The following is an 18,418-nucleotide window of genomic DNA, read 5'->3' on the forward strand; positions in this document are numbered from 1 at the left end:
GAGTCTATGGGTCTCTGTGTGAGTCTATGGGTCTCTGTGTGAGTCTATGGGTCTCTGTGTGAGTCTATGGGTCTCTGTGTGAGTCTATGGGTCTCTGTGTGAGTCTATGGGTCTCTGTGTGAGTCTATGGGTATCTGTGTGAGTCTATGGGTCTCTGTGTGAGTTTATGGTTCTCTGTGTGAGTATATGGGTCTCTGTGTGAGTCTATGGGTCTCTGTGTGAGTCTATGGGTCTCTGTGTGAGTCTATGGGTCTCTGTGTGAGTCTATGGGTCTCTGTGTGAGTCTATGGGTCTCTGTGTGAGTCTATGGGTCTCTGTGTGAGTCTATGGGTCTCTGTGTGAGTCTACGAGTCTCTGTGTGAATCTATGGGTCTCTGTGTGAGTCTATGGGTCTCTGTGTGAGTTTATGGTTCTCTGTGTGAGTCTATGGGTCTCTGTGTGAGTCTATGGTTCTCTGTGTGAGTCTACGAGTCTCTGTGTGAATCTATGGGTCTCTGTGTGAGTCTATGGGTCTCTGTGTGAGTTTATGGTTCTCTGTGTGAGTCTATGGGTCTCTGTGTGAGTCTATGGTTCTCTGTGTGAGTCTACGAGTCTCTGTGTGAATCTATGGGTCTCTGTATGAGTCTATGGGTCTCTGTGAGTTTATGGTTCTCTGTGTGAGTCTATGGGTCTCTGTGTGAGTCTATGGTTCTCTGTGTGAGTCTACGAGTCTCTGTGTGAATCTATGGGTCTCTGTAAGAGTCTATGGGTGTTTTTTGTACGTTGAACTTCTTTCGCACCGTACGTAGCCAACCGTGCAAATCGGAGGTGCGGGTGAAGGAGAACAAACCAAACACAAAGAGCAGTTCTCAAGAAATGAGTTTGACAATCCAGATGATGATGTAAAAGCGCGCAGCTCCCAGTGGCTTTCTAACATCGGAAGGAGGAGAGCGTTCCAGACGGCCGCGGAATCAGCGGGTCTGAAAGCGCCGCGCGGTGCGGTGATGTCCGTATTTGTTCAATGGCTTAGCAGCCAAAAGCCGCCGCTGTTCGTTCTTGGTTCTTTCGGTAAAGTCACGTAGAAGGGAAATAAGGATGGCTGCTTGCGTTGTGGCCGAAACGTCGTGAGAATTATTTTATTTTCTTGGTTCTTTCGGTAAAGTCACGTAGAAGGGAAGTAATAAAATAATAAAAATAAAACATAATAAAATAATTCTCACGACGTTTCGGCCACAACGCAAGCAGCCGTCCTCAGGTGGAGGACAGGTCCGTCAAGTAGACAGAGTCTGAATGTCACGCTCCAGGCTTGGAGCAACTATTTATGCTGGGATGGAGGGGCGAAGAGCGTCTTGACAAAATGATTTTTATTATTTTATTACTTCCCTTCTACGTGACTTTACCGAAAGAACCAAGAAGATGAATCCCTGCAGTCACGAAAGCTTTAAATCGAAAGCACGCTGTTGTTGCTTCTGCTGCCAAGGATCTCGCTCCCAGACGAGATCGGCAGCGAGGTATTTGTGGTTCACTTGTGACGAGTACCGTGTGTGTGTGTAACGAGTGCGAGATGTGGCTGAGAGACACCCACAATATTCTGGATTTTTTTTAAAAATTAACAACAAAATTTCCCGGTATATTGCAGCGTTCATCTCCCTTCGACAATGTGCCGAACGTCTTGATGATGGAACCTTTTGGTGCACATCAGCGCACGAGCAGCGGGCTCAGTGCTTGCCGAGTAGCTAGTGGCATTTCATATCAGTACAGTATAGAAAAATAGCTACGTATCATGCAATACGTCTCTATGGGACACTTGTTTGCTCGTGTCAAAAGTGTAAAAAAAATAAGAAGTAGGTGTATACCCTTTCTGGCAATTAAACAGGTGTTAAGATGTTCAAACACCCAACGGATACCCTTTTCAAGGCATCAAGTCTGCATTAATCACAAATTACCCGTGGCAAAACGGAATTTTGCAACCCAGAGGAAGACCCACCCCACCGCGAGGCTGTGGTCATCATCCTTAGGGGGGGGGGGGGGAGGGGGGTTCGTTCACCGAGCCTCAGTGGTCGCAGTGGTTCAGCTTTTCTGCTGTCTGTACAAGTTAACATGTTGCGTATTGTGTAGTAGTCGTAGTATCGTTTACACTGGGGATCGGTGGTGCAGTGGCTCGCGCGCTGCCCTACGAACTGGGCAACGATTATCTGAGCCGGTCCTGTGCCTTCTCGATGCCAACTCACCCGCAAATGGGTACCTGGTGTACCACAATGTCTAAACATTGTCCACGAGGGAAGACGGCTGCTTGCGTTGTAGCCTTCAGGTGAAGACGGCTGCTTGCGTTGTAGCCGAAACGTCGTGAGAATTATTTTATTTTATTATGTTTTATTTTTATTATTTTATTACTTCCCTTCTACGTGACTTTACCGAAAGAACCAAGAAGATCACGTGAATAGGTAAAAAAAAAAATAACAAAAAACTGCGACGTCGGTCACAACACAAGCAATCGTCATTTTTCCTCCTGATGACGATTTCTTGTGTTGTGATCGAAACTTCATAGTTTTATAATTATTTGCTTTGAACCTATCTACCTGACTTTACCGAAAGACCCAAACAATATGAATTCCTGCAGTCACGAAAGCTTTAAGTGAAGATTTAGATAAGAGTCGTCACGTGAGCGATCACGCCAGCCGACAGCTGTTTCAGCACCACGCGCCGCATGGACAGCAACAAGCAAACGCGTAACAAGCAGGGACGTCTCCTCTCGTAGTTACTCAACTAGATTCTAGATTGAATGTTAAACTATTTTATGTTAACCAGGTAAGCTTTTTTTCAGAAGCGACCCTGGCCGTCGCAAGTGATAGCTCAACGAAGTGGGCTCATCGTCAACACGTGGACATTAATAGCAGCCAAATCACCCTGAACGCGTGACGTCGATTCTAAATGCGGAGAGAAAAAGCGGAGATCCCGGAGAAAAATCCACGCAACCACGGGGAGTGAGACGGACAGGCAAACTCCAAATATACAGCAGCAGGCGTCAGGGGTCGGGATCGAACTCACGATCCCCTGCATACCAGGCGAGGTAGTTAACATCTCATAGCCACTTTGATGATGATGAGAGAGAGAGAGACACGCAAACTCCAAATATACAGCAGCAGGCATCGTCAGGGTCGGGATCGAACTCACGACCTCCTGCATACCAGACGAGGTAGTTAACATCTCATAGCCACCTTGATGATGATGAGAGAGAGAGAGACACGCAAACTCCAAATATACAGCAGGCGTCAGGGTCGGGATGGAACCCACGACCTCCTGCACACCAGGCGAGGTAGTTAACATCTCCTAGCCGCCGTGATGATGATGATGAGAGAGACGCGCAAACTCCAAATATACAGCAGGCGTCAGGGTCGGGATGGAACTCATGACCTCCTGCACACCAGGCGAGGTAGTTAACATCTCCCAGCTTGTGAGAACGCTCTCCAGCAACGCATCCGGAGTTGTCGCTTCGCTGAAGCAGAAACAACTCGGACGGGTTTGCTCACCACGTGACAACTTTATCTATTCGGCCGCGTCGTGTGGCGGAGAGGGGATGGGGGTGCACGACACACAACGTCGGCTTAGTAACTCTCGCGCGAGCGCGGCGGCGGCAGCGGCGGTGATCCGTCCCGACGAAAATCAGCGGCGAGTCGTGAACCTTCGGCCGCGGGAGCTTTGCGCGAGATCACCTGGCGAAGCCGGATTCATCACGGGGCAGCCCGCTTGGATTCCTACCCCCCCCCACATCCACTCGCACACCACGAGCATTGCCGATGTCGACAAACGGCGCTTCCACCCGGAGGACACCGGAAACTTTTAGATCATCTCGAGCAGCGGTGCTTAAGACCTTTTGCTGCAGCCTAGCACCCACGAGGGTTCTAAATCGTTACATTGTTGTTACGTTAATAAAGACGTCGGGTTTTATGAAACAAAGTAAGTTGCACTTTAATTCTAGATTTGAAGTTTTCGTGACTGCAAGGATCCGTACTCTATGGTTATTTCGGTAAAGTCACGTAGATTAAATAATAAAATAAAAATAACTAAATCACGACCTTTCGGAGGCAACACAAGCTTCCGCCATCAGGTGGAACAACCCTAACAAAACATTGTTTTACTGTAGTGGGCAGAGAGAGCTGTATGTGACAAGCGATTATATCGGGGTAAGAGGCAGGGAGGAGGGATGCAGGGGGGGGGGGGTGTATCGAGTAGGGGGTGGGGGTTAAAGCTGTTGTCGTTATTTACTGTAGCCCCAAGTTGCACTTACACAGCGCCTTGATCCAAGGCGCTTTGCGAGGGTTATGGGTGGTAGAGTGAAGGTAGCTAAAATGTGATGCGGTGAATAGGGATTCGGGGGGGGGGGGGGTTAGTGGCTACGGCGATCACTGGGGGGGGGGGGGGGGTGCCTAGGGATGGAGGTAAGGATAGGGCCAGGGAGAATAGGTGGTGGGTCTTGAGGGAGGAGCTGAAAGTCAACAGGGGGTAGGGGGGAGTCGAGGCCGATTGAAATTTAATTTCTGGTTTCATCCGAAACCGAAAGTTAAAAATGGACTTTCGACCGAAACCGAAACTATACCGAGAGACTTTTCGATTTAAAGCTTTCGTGACTGCAGGGATTCATCTTCTTGGTTCTTTCGGTAAAGTCACTTTACCGACTTTACCGAAAGAACCAAGAAGATGTGCCGAAAGAGAAAGAGGCAATTTGCCAAATTGCGGCGCCGAAACCGAATTTCGCAGTCTGTTACGGGCTACATGGCTGCTCCCTCCACATTTAGAAACGTGAGCATTGAGATGTTTTAGAAGATGTTTGTGTTCGCTGTGAATGTCTCAATGATGGGGCCCACTCTGTTGAGCCGACATTTGTGGTGGGAAGGTCCCTTCTGAGAAATAAGCGAATGCCTCATTGGGCTTTGCCTGGTATGATGGGGATGTTTCGATTTAAAGCTTTCGTGACTGCAGGGATTTATCTTCTTGGTTCTTTCGGGAAAGTCACGCAGAAGGGAAATAATTAAATAATTAAATAAAACATTATCAAATAATTCTCACGACGTTGCGGCCACAACGCAAGCAGCCGTCTGTCGGACAGACCTGGTCTTCACCCGAGGACGGCTGCTTGCGTTGTGGCCGAAACGTCGTGAGAATAATTTAATGTTTTATTTTATTATTTTATTATTTCCCTTCTGCGTGACTTTACCGAAAGAACCAAGAAGATGGACCCCAAAGAGCTTCATAGCTCATCAGATTCCTCCTCCCGCACTATAAACCAAAACACTCCCATCCCTTTGTCTGCCCGTGCGCGTGTCCGCCCCCCGCCCCTCAAAGCCGACAAGAAGGTCCAGTCGAACGGACGTCCCAAGTGCTGCTTCTTCAAGTTCACTCCTCGGAGCATGCAGAACCAGGTGATCAAGGCGCGCCTCTGGGTGTACCTGCGACCGGCCAAGAAGTCCACGTCGGTCATCGTCAAGATCTCGCGCCTGCAGCCCGTGGCGGGTGCCGCCCCGCGCCACGTGCACATGTGCTCGCGCAACGTGAGCGTGGACGCGCGCGGCGGCCGCTGGGAGGAGATCGACTTCAGGCGCGTGGTGCACAACTGGTTCAGGCAGCCCGACGCCAACTGGGGCGTCGAGATCAACGGCCTCGACGCCGAGGGCAACGACTACGCCGTCACGTCGCCCGACGCCGCTGAGGATGGCCTGGTAAACGGGCGAAAGGGCGGGCGGGCGATGGATTGGGAGGGCGATCGGGCGGGCAAACGATTGGACGGGTGGGTGATCGAGCAAGCGATTGGGAGGGCGATTGGGAGGGTGGGTGATCGGGAGGGTGTGTGATTGGGCGGGTGATTGGGAGGGTGGGTGATTGGGCGGGTGGGTGATCGGGAGGGCGATTGGGAGGGTGGGTGATTGGGCGGTTGATTGGGAGGGTGGGTGATCGGGAGGGTTTGTGATTGGGAGGGCGATTGGGAGGGTGGGTGATTGGGCGGGTGGGTGATTGGGCGGGTGGGTGATCGGGCAAGCGATTGGGAGGGCGATTGGGAGGGCGATTGGGAGGGTGGGTGATCGGGAGGGTGGGTGATCGGGCGGGTGGGTGATCGGGAGGGTGGGTGATCGGGCAAGTGGGTGATCGGGCAGGCGATTGGGAGGGCGTTTGGGAGGGTGGGTGATCGGGTGGGTGGGTGATTGGGCGGGTGGGTGATCGGGCAAGCGATTGGGAGGGCGATTGGGAGGGTGGGTGATCGGGTGGGTGGGTGATCGGGCGGGTGGGTGATCGGGCGGGTGATCGGGTGGGTGGGTGATCGGGCAAGCGATTGGGAGGGCGATTGGGAGGGTGGGTGATCGAGTGGGTGGGTGATCGAGCAAGCGATTGGAAGGGCGATTGGGAGGGCAATCGGGCGGGTGGGCGATTTGGCGGGTGGGTGATCGGGCAGGCGATTGGGAGGGTGGGTGATCGGGTGGGTGGGTGATTGGGCGGGTGGGTGATCGGGCAAGCGATTGGGAGGGTGATTGGGAGGGCGATTGGGCGGGTGGGTGATCGGGCGGGTGGGTGATCGGGAGGGTGGGTGATCGGGCAAGTGGGTGATCGGGCAGGCGATTGGGAGGGCGATTGGGAGGGTGGGTGATCGGGAGGGTGGGTGATCGGGTGGGTGGATGATCGGGCAGGCGTTTGGGAGGGCTATTGGCTCTCCTCCTGGCTGAGTGAGTTCAAGTTAAATCGTTACGAAAAACAAGCCGTCAATTCGACGCCAGGATTCTCGCTCTACCTCCTGAACGAGCGAGTCAAGGACAGACGAATATCGTCCCCGTGGAGGAGACGTCAGACGCAGACCTCGCTTACCACCGTGCAGGCGTGGAGATGGATTTTGTGCCATCTCTTGATTTGCTCGATTGCTTTTTTTTCGATTTTTGCTTGGCAGTAGCCGAGGTTTTCATTTGATCGGCCAGCGTGCTGCGGTGTACGGTGCGAGACATTTCTTGTGGTTACGAATTACGCCAAACTAAGAAAGACATTTTTTTTTTAAATGAGCGGCGGATATTTTTGTTGCGATGCGATTTTGAGTTTTTCGTCCGACGACATATTATTATTATTATTACGATTCATCGTTATTTTGTCTCCTTTTCAAAATCGAATTTTTAGACCGGCGCATTAACTCCGGTCTCGAAAACGACGCAGGGAGGCACACGAGTGAATTTCCCTGTGCTCGGGAGCTATTCCGAGAGAGGAGATGATGAGAGGGCGCGTGGATTAGAGCCCACGATGCAGACACACACACACACATCCCTTCGCAGAGACGCAGGAGAAAGTTTGAGTTGTGTGCAAATTTTGTCTTGTTGTTGGTAAATGATTAGTGGGACTAGCCCATCGGGAACTGTAAGGCCAATCGGTTTCAAAGACAATGCAAATGTTACACTGGTCAACAAAAAAAAATCCTTTTTTGTGGCCTGGACATTTGCAGCTGTTTTAGACTAATTTCAGGGTGCTGATTCCAAATCTGATCTCATCTCAATTTTATGCTATCGGCATACCCCATTTTCATTGATTTTACCCGAAATTAACTCTGTCGCTTATGATTGCAAGTTGTTGCGAGTCAGTGACTGCTTTAGTGTTAAAATATGGTGCTGTATTTTTAGGATAGTGTGTTTATAATATCATTTGATGTAGATATCCACATTTATTTAATATGTTTCTTCTGCAGTTTTTATTGAAAAAAAAAACCTGATGTGACGGTCCCACCTGATGACGGAGACTTGTGTTGCCTCCGAAACGTCGTGATTTTTATCGTTATATTTTTATTAATTTAAATTTCATTTTTTACCTACGTGACTTTACCGAAAGAACTAAGAGTTTGGTAAAAAAAATGGCTATTTGTTTGTGTTTTTCCCTTGTGATGGGACTTTGTAGGATGAACGTTGCAATTTATAAGGGCACGGGGTGACCAATGAGATCTCAATCGGTCTGTCACAAGGTAGGGCATTGAGAAGGGGTTGACAAGGTATGAGCTACATCCATGGATGTGGTGGTCTGGGGGTGGATATGTAACACATTCCTGCGGAGGGAGCTGGTAGGAACGTTGGGTTGCTCGGTCAATGGCCAGGGTCAACGGCGGCGTGGTGTATTCCGCAAATATGCCCGACTGTGAGGGCGGGCACAAGCCGGCGTGAGTAAGTTAAACGTTGAGTTTTATAAGGGCACCACGGGGTGACCAGCCCCTCCCCACCCAGCCCCACCCTCCCCAACCAGCCCCTCCCCACCCTCCCCTCCCCACCCAGCCCCTCCCCACCCAGTAGCTCCCCACCCACCCCCCACCCAGCCCCACCCTCCCCACCCAGCCCCTCACCACCCTCCCCACCCAGACCCTTCCCACCCTCCCCTCCCCACCCAGCCCCTCCCCATCCTCCCCACCCAGCCCCTCGCCACCCTCTCACCCTCCACCTAGCCCCTCCCCACCCTCCCCACCAAGCCCCTCCCCACCCAGCCCCTCCCTGCACGACGGACACAATAATCCCCTGTGGGCTGGTGTAACCAGGAGGTTCCTACCAGTATTAACTGGGTCGCTGATAGACTGGAGTAGCTGGCACGTGACTCGTATCAACAGCCATAGCAACGGGTATACTGGATGTGGTGTGCTGGGCGGGGAAAATATTTATTTCAGGTCACGGTTATACTGCGGTATGCACGTGGGTTCACGACCAGGAGGCATGCACGCTAGCCCCGAATGTGTAGCAAGTGGCTGTTTAGTGAAAAGTGAGGGATTGTATTGGGACTAATCCTTTTGGGATCTTTAGGGGTTAGGTCTTAATACCCGAGGCTCATCGAGGCAGACTAAGGCACCGGTAGGATTCTGGAGGAAGTGTTAACGCCCGGGGGCTCTGAAGAGCCAGACTAATGCACCTTTGGGATTAGGTGGGGTATCAGTGTTAACGCTTGCGGCTCACGGAGCGAGAGGAAGGGCGAGTTTTGTTGTGAATCTGCTGCGAAAGTAGCACAAGCCACCTGCCCATCCGTCGATACAGGCAAGGACGTCAACACGTCCTTGTGTGTTTGGTAACACGGCCGTATGAATGTGTAACACTCGGCGAGTAGATCGGTAGGTCACGTGTCGTGGTGCTGGTGGTGGGGTCAAGTGTGGGCATGCCCACGTCTTCCAAGACGCCACGGTGGCTAGGAGATGTTAACTACCTCGCCTGGTGTACAGGAGGTCGTGGGTTCGATCCCGACCCTGACGCCTGCTGTATGTTTGGAGTTTGCGTCTCTCTCTCTCTCATCATCACGGTGGCTAGGAGATGTTTACTACCTCGCCTAGTGTACAGGAGGTCGTGGGTTCGATCCCGACCCTGACGCCTGTTGCTGTATATTTTGAGTCTGCGTGTCTCTCTCTTTCTCATCTTCATCAAGGTGGCTAGAAGATGTTAACTACCTCGCCTGGTGTACAGGAGGTCGTGGGTTCGATCCCGACCCTGACGCCTGCTGCTGTATATTTGGAGTTTGTGTGTCTCTCTCTCATCATCATCACGGTGGAGGAAAGACGGCGACGGGATTTGTAGGCCAGGAGGGTGAGGACTTTGAACGGAGTCACGAAGAATTCCGAGGGTTCAACGTAGACAAAGATTCCCCCCGTATAGCCTTAACAGACTGTTAGGTTAAGTGCTGTTAGCGAGTAGCAGTTATGAAGGCCAACACTGCGCCCGGTCGCCTTTGTCTCCCCCAGTGGCGATGTTTATACACTGCACCGGGTACTCATTTTGAGGCTGAGTCGACCTAGAGGAGGCTCCGGGACAGGTGCAGAAAATCGTCACCCGGCATTGGGCGTTGAGCGGGAATCGAACTCGGGTCCGCCGAGTTCGTGGCGCGGCGTAGCGCTAACCGCGACATCACCGCTCCCCGCTGAACGCACACACACGTACGTACATAAGCGTGTGTGTGTGGTGGTCCTTGAAATATCGGGGCAAAGTCCCATCGGTGAGCTCCTCCGGCAGGCAAGGCTGCGTTGGCTGGGGTCATGTAGCCCGCATGCCCAGCCACCGCATGCCTAAACAGCTTTTGTTCGGCCGGATCGAGGGGGCTAAACGGACGCGGTACGGGCTAGAGAAGAGATGGAGTGATGTGGTACAGGAGGACGTGGAGCTGAGTGGACTTGCCGATGACTGGTACCAGCGGTGTCAAGATCGGCCTCTGTGGAGGAGGCTCGTGAAGGACGCTACTGGGCAGTTGGAGGCAGTCGCCCTCCAACAACAACGGAGGGCGGAAGAGCGACGCTCACAACAACGAGCGGAGCGCCGGGTGGCTAAAGCACAGCAAGTTGTCACAGTAGGGGGCACAGGTGGTGCATCAGCCACTCATCTCGGTCAACTCAGTCAGTCGACCCGTAGCTCCTGGGTCTGCCCCGTGACCTCCTGCCACCGGGCGTTCGACACTTCACGTTGCCTCAAACTGCACCTAGCCTGGCACAAGCGCCGTGGTGACGTCACCGCCACTTAGTGGCGAATGGCGGTTGTTGGTTGTGGTCATCCAAGTGGAGAGCGGTGGTGTAGTGGTTAGCGCTTCGCTGCGATACAAACCCGGCGACCCGAGTTCGATTCCCGCTCACGGCTAACATCGGCGACGATTATCTGAATTGGCCCTGGACATCCCCTAGGTCGACTCAGCCTAAAATGTGTACCTGGGGCGGTGCGTAATAAGCATCGCCACCGGGGAGACAAAGGCGGCCGGGCGTAGTGCTGGCCACCCACCCCTTCGCGTGCCGTTCCGGCTTTCATAGGCACTCGTAAACAGCACTTGCCCCTACAGTCTGTTGCAGGCTATACGGGGGATCTTTGTCTTTGTTTTTGGGGGTCATCCAAGGGGGGGGGGGGGGAGAAGAAAATTGCCTGGGGCCGTCATTGTATCTCGCCGTCGTCACCGCAGCAGCAGCAGCAGCCTGCCATTAGCCAGCCTCATTAAGGTGTCAGGCTTAGCAGCAGTGAGTTGGTGGTGTGGGGGGGGTCCCCCCGGAACCTACCGCCGTCCCCTCCCACACACACACACCACACACATACCACACACACACACCACACACACATACCACACACACACACACACCACACATACACCACACACACACACACTACACACCACACACACACACCACACACACACACACACCACACACACACACACCACACACACCATACACACACCACACACACACACCACCCCCACACACACATACACCACACACACACACCACACACACACCACACACACACCACACACACACCACACACACACACATACCACACACCACACACACACCACACACACACACCACACACACACACACATACCACACACACACACACCACACACACACCACACACACACACCACACACATACCACACACACACACACCAGACACATACCACACACACACCACACACACACCACACACACACACCACACACACACATAACACACACCACACACACCACACACCACCCCCACACACACACACCACACACATCACCCCCACACATATCACACACACACACACCACACACATACCACACACACACCACACACACACACACACACCACACACACACACACAACCCGCACACACACCACTCCCACACACACACAAACCCCACACACACACACACCACCCCCACACACACACACCACCCCCCACACCGGCCCGCCGATGTTATCACTCTCAGCGCTGGAATTTACAAATTATGTCGCGAGGAATCCTTTAATTCGCGTGGGGTTAAGCGCTCGCTCGCTCGCGTTGGCGGTGTCCATCACCTCCCCCTCGGTACGCGCGAACGTGGGGGAGGGCCCCCTCCCCCCACCACCACCCACATCCACCCACCACTCCCCATTCACCCACCACCCACCACCATCCACCACCACCGCCACCCCCCCATCCACCCACCACTCCCCATTCACCCACCACCACCACCCACATCCACCCACCACTCCCCATTCACCCACCACCAACCACCACCACCACCCACCACCACCACCCCCCATCCACCCATACCCACCCACCCCCACCACCCCCACCACTACCCACCACCATCCACCACCCCCCATCCACCCACCACCATCCGCCACCACCACGCACCACCACCACCCACCACCATCACCACTCCCCATCCACCACCACCACCCCCCATCCACCCACCACTCCCCATTCACCCACCATCCACCACCACCATCACCCACCACCACCCCCCATCCACCACCGCCACCCACCACCACCCACCACCCACCACCACCACCCACCACCACCACCACCCATCCACCCACCACCCACCACCACCACCCACCACCACCACCCCCCATCCACCCACCACCACCACCCACCACCACCACCCCCCATCCACCCACCACCACCACCACCACCCACCACCACCACCCCCCATCCACCCACCCCCACCACCACCCACTACCCACCACCCCCATCCACCCACCACCACCACCCACCACCCATCACCACCCCCCATCCACCCACCCCCACCACCACCACCCACTACCCACCACCACCACCCCCCATCCACCCACCACCACGACCACCCCCCATCCACCCACCCCCACCACCCACCACCCCCCACCCACCACCACCCCCACCCAACACATTTTTTTGTTCGGGAAAAACAAGCGAGTCGCCACCGTGCCATTATATCAATTACAGCGAAAACGTGGAATTACTGGGGGATTTCACGAAACGCCGCACGCCGCCCATCAGCCAACAATTCGAATGTCACGCACGAGGCTGTCACCGCCGCCGCTGTTGCCGAGAGAGTGGTGGCGCAGCGGTTAGCGCACCGAGCTGTGAAACCGCGAAGGCCAGATGTCAGCTACCTCGCCCGGTACGCAGGAGGTCGTGTGTTCCACCATCATCATCATCATCACCACGGTGGCTAGGAGATGTTAACTACCTCGCCTGGTATTCAGGAGATCGTGTGTTCCACCATCATCATCATCACGGTGGCTAGGAGATGTTAACTACCTCGCCTGGTATACAGGAGGTCGTGGGTTCCATCCCGACCCTGACGCCTGCTGCTGTATATTTGGAGTCTGCGTGTCTCTCTCTCTCCCCCGGTGTTCGCATGGATTTGGTTTCCCTCCACATTTCGAGTCAACGTCACGCGTTCAGAGTATTTGGCGCCTATAAAAAAAAAACAATTGTCCTTCCAAAAAAGAGCGATACAGCTCAGTGGGCCTTACCTGGTAAAATATTTTTAAAAAACAACAACACCGTTTAGTCGTAGTAAATAGTCATAATTAATGTTTTTTTAAGTCTGTCCCTTGGTCGTCAGTGACTGTCCCACTCACCACGTGTCTCTGTGTCTGTGTGTCCGTGTCTGTTCACCCATTTGTCAACACACACCCCGTGTGGACATCCATTGGCCTACCCACACGCCATGTCCATCCATGTACCCGTGTGTCCACGTGTCCCTTCTTCCACGTGTGTCTGCCCCCGTGCGTCCATCCGTCCGTGTGTTCGTCCGTCCATGTGCTTAACCAATCACCACGTCTGTCCGTGCGTCTGTCCCTGTCCGCGTGTCCGTTTTACAACGTGTCTGTGTGTCCATCCATCCACGTTTCCTCGTGTCTATCCGTGCGTCTGTCTGTGTGTCCGTCTGTCTGTGTGTGAGGCCATCCATCCATTCCCTCACCTACCGCCACGTCCGTCCGTGCGTTCGTCCGTTCACCCACGTGTGCGTGTGGTGTCGTGCGCGTCACGTCCACTCGTCCACCTGTGGCTCCACGTGTTCGTCCATCTGGTGTCGTGTGTGTCACGTCCACCTGTGCATCCACGTGTCCGTCCATCTGGTCTCGTGTGCGTCACGTCCACCTGTGCGTCCACGTGTCCGTCCATCTGGTCGCGTGTGTGTCACGTCCACCTTTCCACCTGTGCATCCACGTGTCCATCCATCTGGTCGCGTGTGTGTCACGTCCACCTGTGCATCCACGTGTCCGTCCATCTGGTCTCGTGTGCGTCACGTCCACCTGTGCGTCCACGTGTCCGTCCATCTGGTCGCGTGTGTGTCACGTCCACCTTTCCACCTGTGCTTCCACGTGTCCATCCATCTGGTCGCGTGTGTGTCACGTCCACCTGTGCATCCACGTGTCCGTCCATCTGGTCTCGTGTGCGTCACGTCCACCTGTGCGTCCACGTGTCCGTCCATCTGGTCGCGTGTGTGTCACGTCCACCTTTCCACCTGTGCTTCCACGTGTCCATCCATCTGGTCGCGTGTGTGTCACGTCCACCTGTGCGTCCACGTGTCCGTCCATCTGGTCTCGTGTGCGTCACGTCCACCTGTGCATCCACGTGTCCATCCATCTGGTCGCGTGTGTGTCACGTCCACCTGTGCATCCACGTGTCCGTCCATCTGGTCGCGTGTGCGTCACGTCCACCCGTCCGTGCGCGTGCCCGCCGCCGACTTTCCCCGCCGGCCACAGAAACCCTTCCTGGAGCTGAAGCTGAGCGACACGCTCCGTCGCTCGCGCCGTGCCCCGGGCCTCGACTGCAGCGAGGCGTCCAACGAGTCGCGCTGCTGCCGCTACCAGCTCATCGTCGACTTCGAGGCGTTCGGCTGGGACTGGATCATCGCGCCCAAGCGCTACAAGGCGAACTACTGCTCGGGCCAGTGCGAGAACATGTTCCTGCAGAAGTACCCGCACACGCACCTCGTGCAAAAGGCGAACCCGCGTGGCTCCGCGGGGCCCTGCTGCGCACCCACCAAGATGTCGGCCATCTCTATGCTCTACTTCAACGACCAGCAGCAGATCATCTTCGGCAAGATCCCCGACATGGTGGTGGAGCGATGCGGGTGCTCATGAGAGAGAATGGGAGAGAGGGAGGAGGGAGGGAGGAGGAGGAGGGAGGAGAGAAAAAAAACGGGGAAAAAAAAAAACGAAAGACGCCACCGCCGAGACTGAGAGATGGGAATGAGGTGGTGGTGGTGGTGGTGGTGGGTTTGGGGGGGGGGGGTGCGAGTGGGGGGCCGGCGTGGGGGGATTGGTGGGGGGGGGTCGCCGTGGTTATTTTCTCCCCCCACGCCGCGAATTTTTTGTCGCCCGCCGCCGGTCGACACGGCGATGACGATGTTAGCTCGTATGCAAAGAAGATGTAAAAGAGGTGGTTAGTTTTGGTGGGGGTTTTTTTTTTGGGGGGGGGGGAGGCGAGGCAGGGGGGGGGGGGTGTTTGTTGAATTTTGTACATTGCTGTTTTTGTTGTTGTTTTAATTTGTTGAAGCGGAGGTCAAGGGTCAGCCCCGAACGCTTTTCGCCGGGTCACGTGACCCGCCACCAAACGGCGGCTCGCTCGGCGGATTGTAACGAGCTCCCGTGGTGCCCCTGGAATCTCCCGAACCTCCCGTTCGACTGCTATTTCTTTTGCGGGATCGGTGGCACGGGGTGCTGGAGGTGGGAGGGCAGGGAGGGGGGGGGGAGTTTATATATATTTTATCTTTTGTTTTCGAAGCGGCGTCGTCTGCTGCTGCTGCTGCGAAGTGGTGCCCGATTCAACTGGGCGTGGAACTCCGACGACGAAACGAAAATTCTAATTTCGTATTTTTTTGGGTTTTTTTCGGGCGTTTCGATTTGGCTGTTCTTTCCGAACAGGGGGCATGGGCGCGATGAAAATGCCGGCTGATTTTGGGGGGTAGAAAGAGGTTTCAGATTTCTTCTCGACCCGTTTCCCGCAGAGGCATTTATTCAGAATCAGAACCTTTCAGCAAGCAGAGTGTCCTTATTGAGACGGGTGAAATTCGATGACCCTCGGAGCTTCTTTTTTTCTTCACAATGTCCACTAAATCGCAGCCGTTGTTTGGGATTTAAAGAAAACAAAAATACACCTACATATATAATTGTGCTTTAAATAACAAGCCTGCTTTGGCCACTCTGTATGCCCTTGCTGTGGCTGAGTGTGGGCGTAATGAGGAAGGAGGGGGGGGGAGGATCATGGGAAGAAAAAACAAACTAAACCCACACACACACAAAATCACGGCGCGGCTTGCGCCAATATTTGCCTAACTGCGCTGGCGTGCGTGTTGCCTGTCCGTGCTGGTTGCCTGTCCGTGCGATCGACCGCAAAACGGTCAAGTTAGAAGTGAAACGTGCAAGGACGTCATGACTCCTGACTGGGCACCTCGCACATCGACGTACGGCGGACTGGTCCGCGGCTGTCGACGACTCTGGCGCTGGGGGTGGGTGCGAAACGACGTCCTCCAGAGCGGCTAAGGACGGCGGCTTATGACCGACCTCTGCCTTCACCGCTCCCGTGAAAAAAAAAAAATCCAAAGTCCGGTCTGTTCGCACCACCCTTAACCGCACGCAGTGTGGACCTGTAGCGTGACCTTGGGGCCTGGGGGAGGGGGTAAATAAAAACTCAGGAGGGGCTGGGCGGGGTGGGGGTGGGGGGAGATGGAGGGGGTGGGGGAGCACGGCGACGACACAGTCAATGTTAACCCCTTGTCCCGTTCCGATGACGTCCGCAGTTTGGCAGGCCGCGTGCAGCAGCCGTTCGGCGCCGAAATCTCGCCCGCTCGGACTTTTTTTTAATTTAGAGAGGCGTAGCAGCAGCTGCAAGCAGTAGCAGCAGCAACAGCAAGCATCAGCAGCAAGCAGAAGTAGCAGCAGCAGCAGCAAGCAGCAGCAGTAGCAGCAGGAAGCAGCAGCAAGCAGCAGCAAGCAGCAGCAAGCAGCAGCATCAGCAGCAAGCAGCAGCAAGCAGCAGTAGCAGCAGCAGCAAGCAGCAAGCAGCAGCAAGCAGCAGCAGCCGTTGCGTTTCAAAGACGTCGTTACTCACCTCCCAGAACCGTAAGCGACATGACCGCCTTTCCACTCTACGATGGCTGGCGCTGAGCTGTGCTGCCCGCCCGCATGGCCTTGTGGGAGCCTCGGCAAGTCTCATCGTGCCCTTGAAGGCACGGGCACGAGTTTTGCCAGTGCTCGAGCATCCTTAGAAGAGGAACCCTTGCCACGCGCCCCACCCCCCCCCCCCTACGTCTTGTCGTCACATCATCGCCGGGGTGTTAGATGTCTCGACGGCAAAGGTGGCATCGTGGGAGGAGCGCCGTCTCGCGTGGCGTCACGCGCGGGATGTGACCCGCTCAGCGGAGGTGCTGACGACAAAACAAACGAAACACAACAACAAACAGCAACACAAGGAGCTATAGATGAGACGGCTCGGAAAAAAACCCCAACGCAAGTAAGCAAAAGCGTAAACGTCACGTCGCTCGGATTGCACTGGTCAACACACTTTTTCTGGCATAAGGTATTCCAACGGTTTGTAAGGTAATTTTGGGGTGCTGATTCCAAATCTGGCATCAGTTTTTGTCTATCGCAGCAAGTTTTTGAGATCAAATATTGCATTTTCAAGAAAAACTGCAGAAGAAAAATATTCAATAAATGTTGATATCTACATAAAATGATATTATAAACACACTATCCTAAAAATACAGCACCATATTTTAACACTAAAGCAGTCACTGACTCGCAACAACTTGCAATCATAAGTGACAGAGTTAATTTCGGGTAAAATCAATGAAAATGGGGTATGCCGATAGCATAAAAATGAGATGTGATAGAGCAAATCTGAGATCAGATTTGGAATCAGCACCCTGAAATTAGTCTAAAACAGCTGCAAAAGTCCAGGCCAGAAATTTTTTTTCTTTTTTTGTTGACCAGTGATTATCGAGAAACCGACGACACCCACCCACCCAACCGATCCACGGACAGCATTTTAACCGCGTGTTTTCCGAATTATAAGATGCCCAGGAGTTTAAGTTTTGCTTCCCCCCCCCCACCGCCCACCCCCCCCCCCCCCCCCCTGTATTTTAAAACAAATAGTCGGGCGTGCATCTAGACTATTTGTTTCCCTATTCTTGGTTCTTTCGGTAAAGTCACGTAGAAGGGAAATAATAAAATAATATTAATATAAAACAATGAAAATTCTCACGACGTTTCGACTGCAACACAAGCAATCGTCATCAGGTGTGAAATCCACAGCAAGAACATTTGAAAAAAAGTGGCGGTTTTTCCTGTCGTCAGCACCACGGACAACGATGTCACACCTGATGATGATGGTTGCTTGTGTTGCAGTCGAAACGTCGTGAGAATTTTCATTGTTTTATATTTGTATTATTTTATTATTTTCCTTCTACGTGACTTTACCCAAAGAACCAAGAATACGAATCCCTGCAGTCACGAAAGCTTAAAATCAAAATGTGTTTGTTTCTATTCAATTGTTCAAAATCGTTCTTTCAGAGGACATCGCTACCCCACCTCTCCCTCCGCCCCCCCCGGTCGAAAGCAGCCCGTTCGTAATCATCGACGGGGAAGGTTTTCCATCGCACCGTATTCTCCCGACGATAAGACGAAATGACCCCACCAACGTTTGAGGTTGCGACAACACCTTCTCCCGGAGTG

The 18,418-nt window shown here is 53.8% G+C and overlaps 2 protein-coding genes across 2 annotated transcripts in view; both read left to right on the forward strand.

The window, feature by feature from the left end:
- The window catches only part of LOC144951480 (growth/differentiation factor 8-like), a 56,225-nt gene extending 41,398 nt beyond the window's left edge, over window positions 1-14,827 (forward strand). Inside the window, exons 2-3 of the mRNA XM_078881787.1 lie at window positions 5,323-5,696; window positions 14,447-14,827. Coding sequence (XP_078737913.1) covers window positions 5,323-5,696; window positions 14,447-14,827 — 755 coding nt within the window. The remainder of the gene's footprint in view (window positions 1-5,322; window positions 5,697-14,446) is intronic.
- Window positions 1-18,418, forward strand: part of LOC144951398 (uncharacterized) — a 493,651-nt gene that overhangs the window by 309,289 nt on the left and 165,944 nt on the right. The window lies entirely within an intron of this gene.

Source organism: Lampetra fluviatilis, chromosome 62, assembly GCF_964198595.1.
Source record: "Lampetra fluviatilis chromosome 62, kcLamFluv1.1, whole genome shotgun sequence".
In the NCBI taxonomy this organism is placed as follows: domain Eukaryota; kingdom Metazoa; phylum Chordata; class Hyperoartia; order Petromyzontiformes; family Petromyzontidae; genus Lampetra; species Lampetra fluviatilis.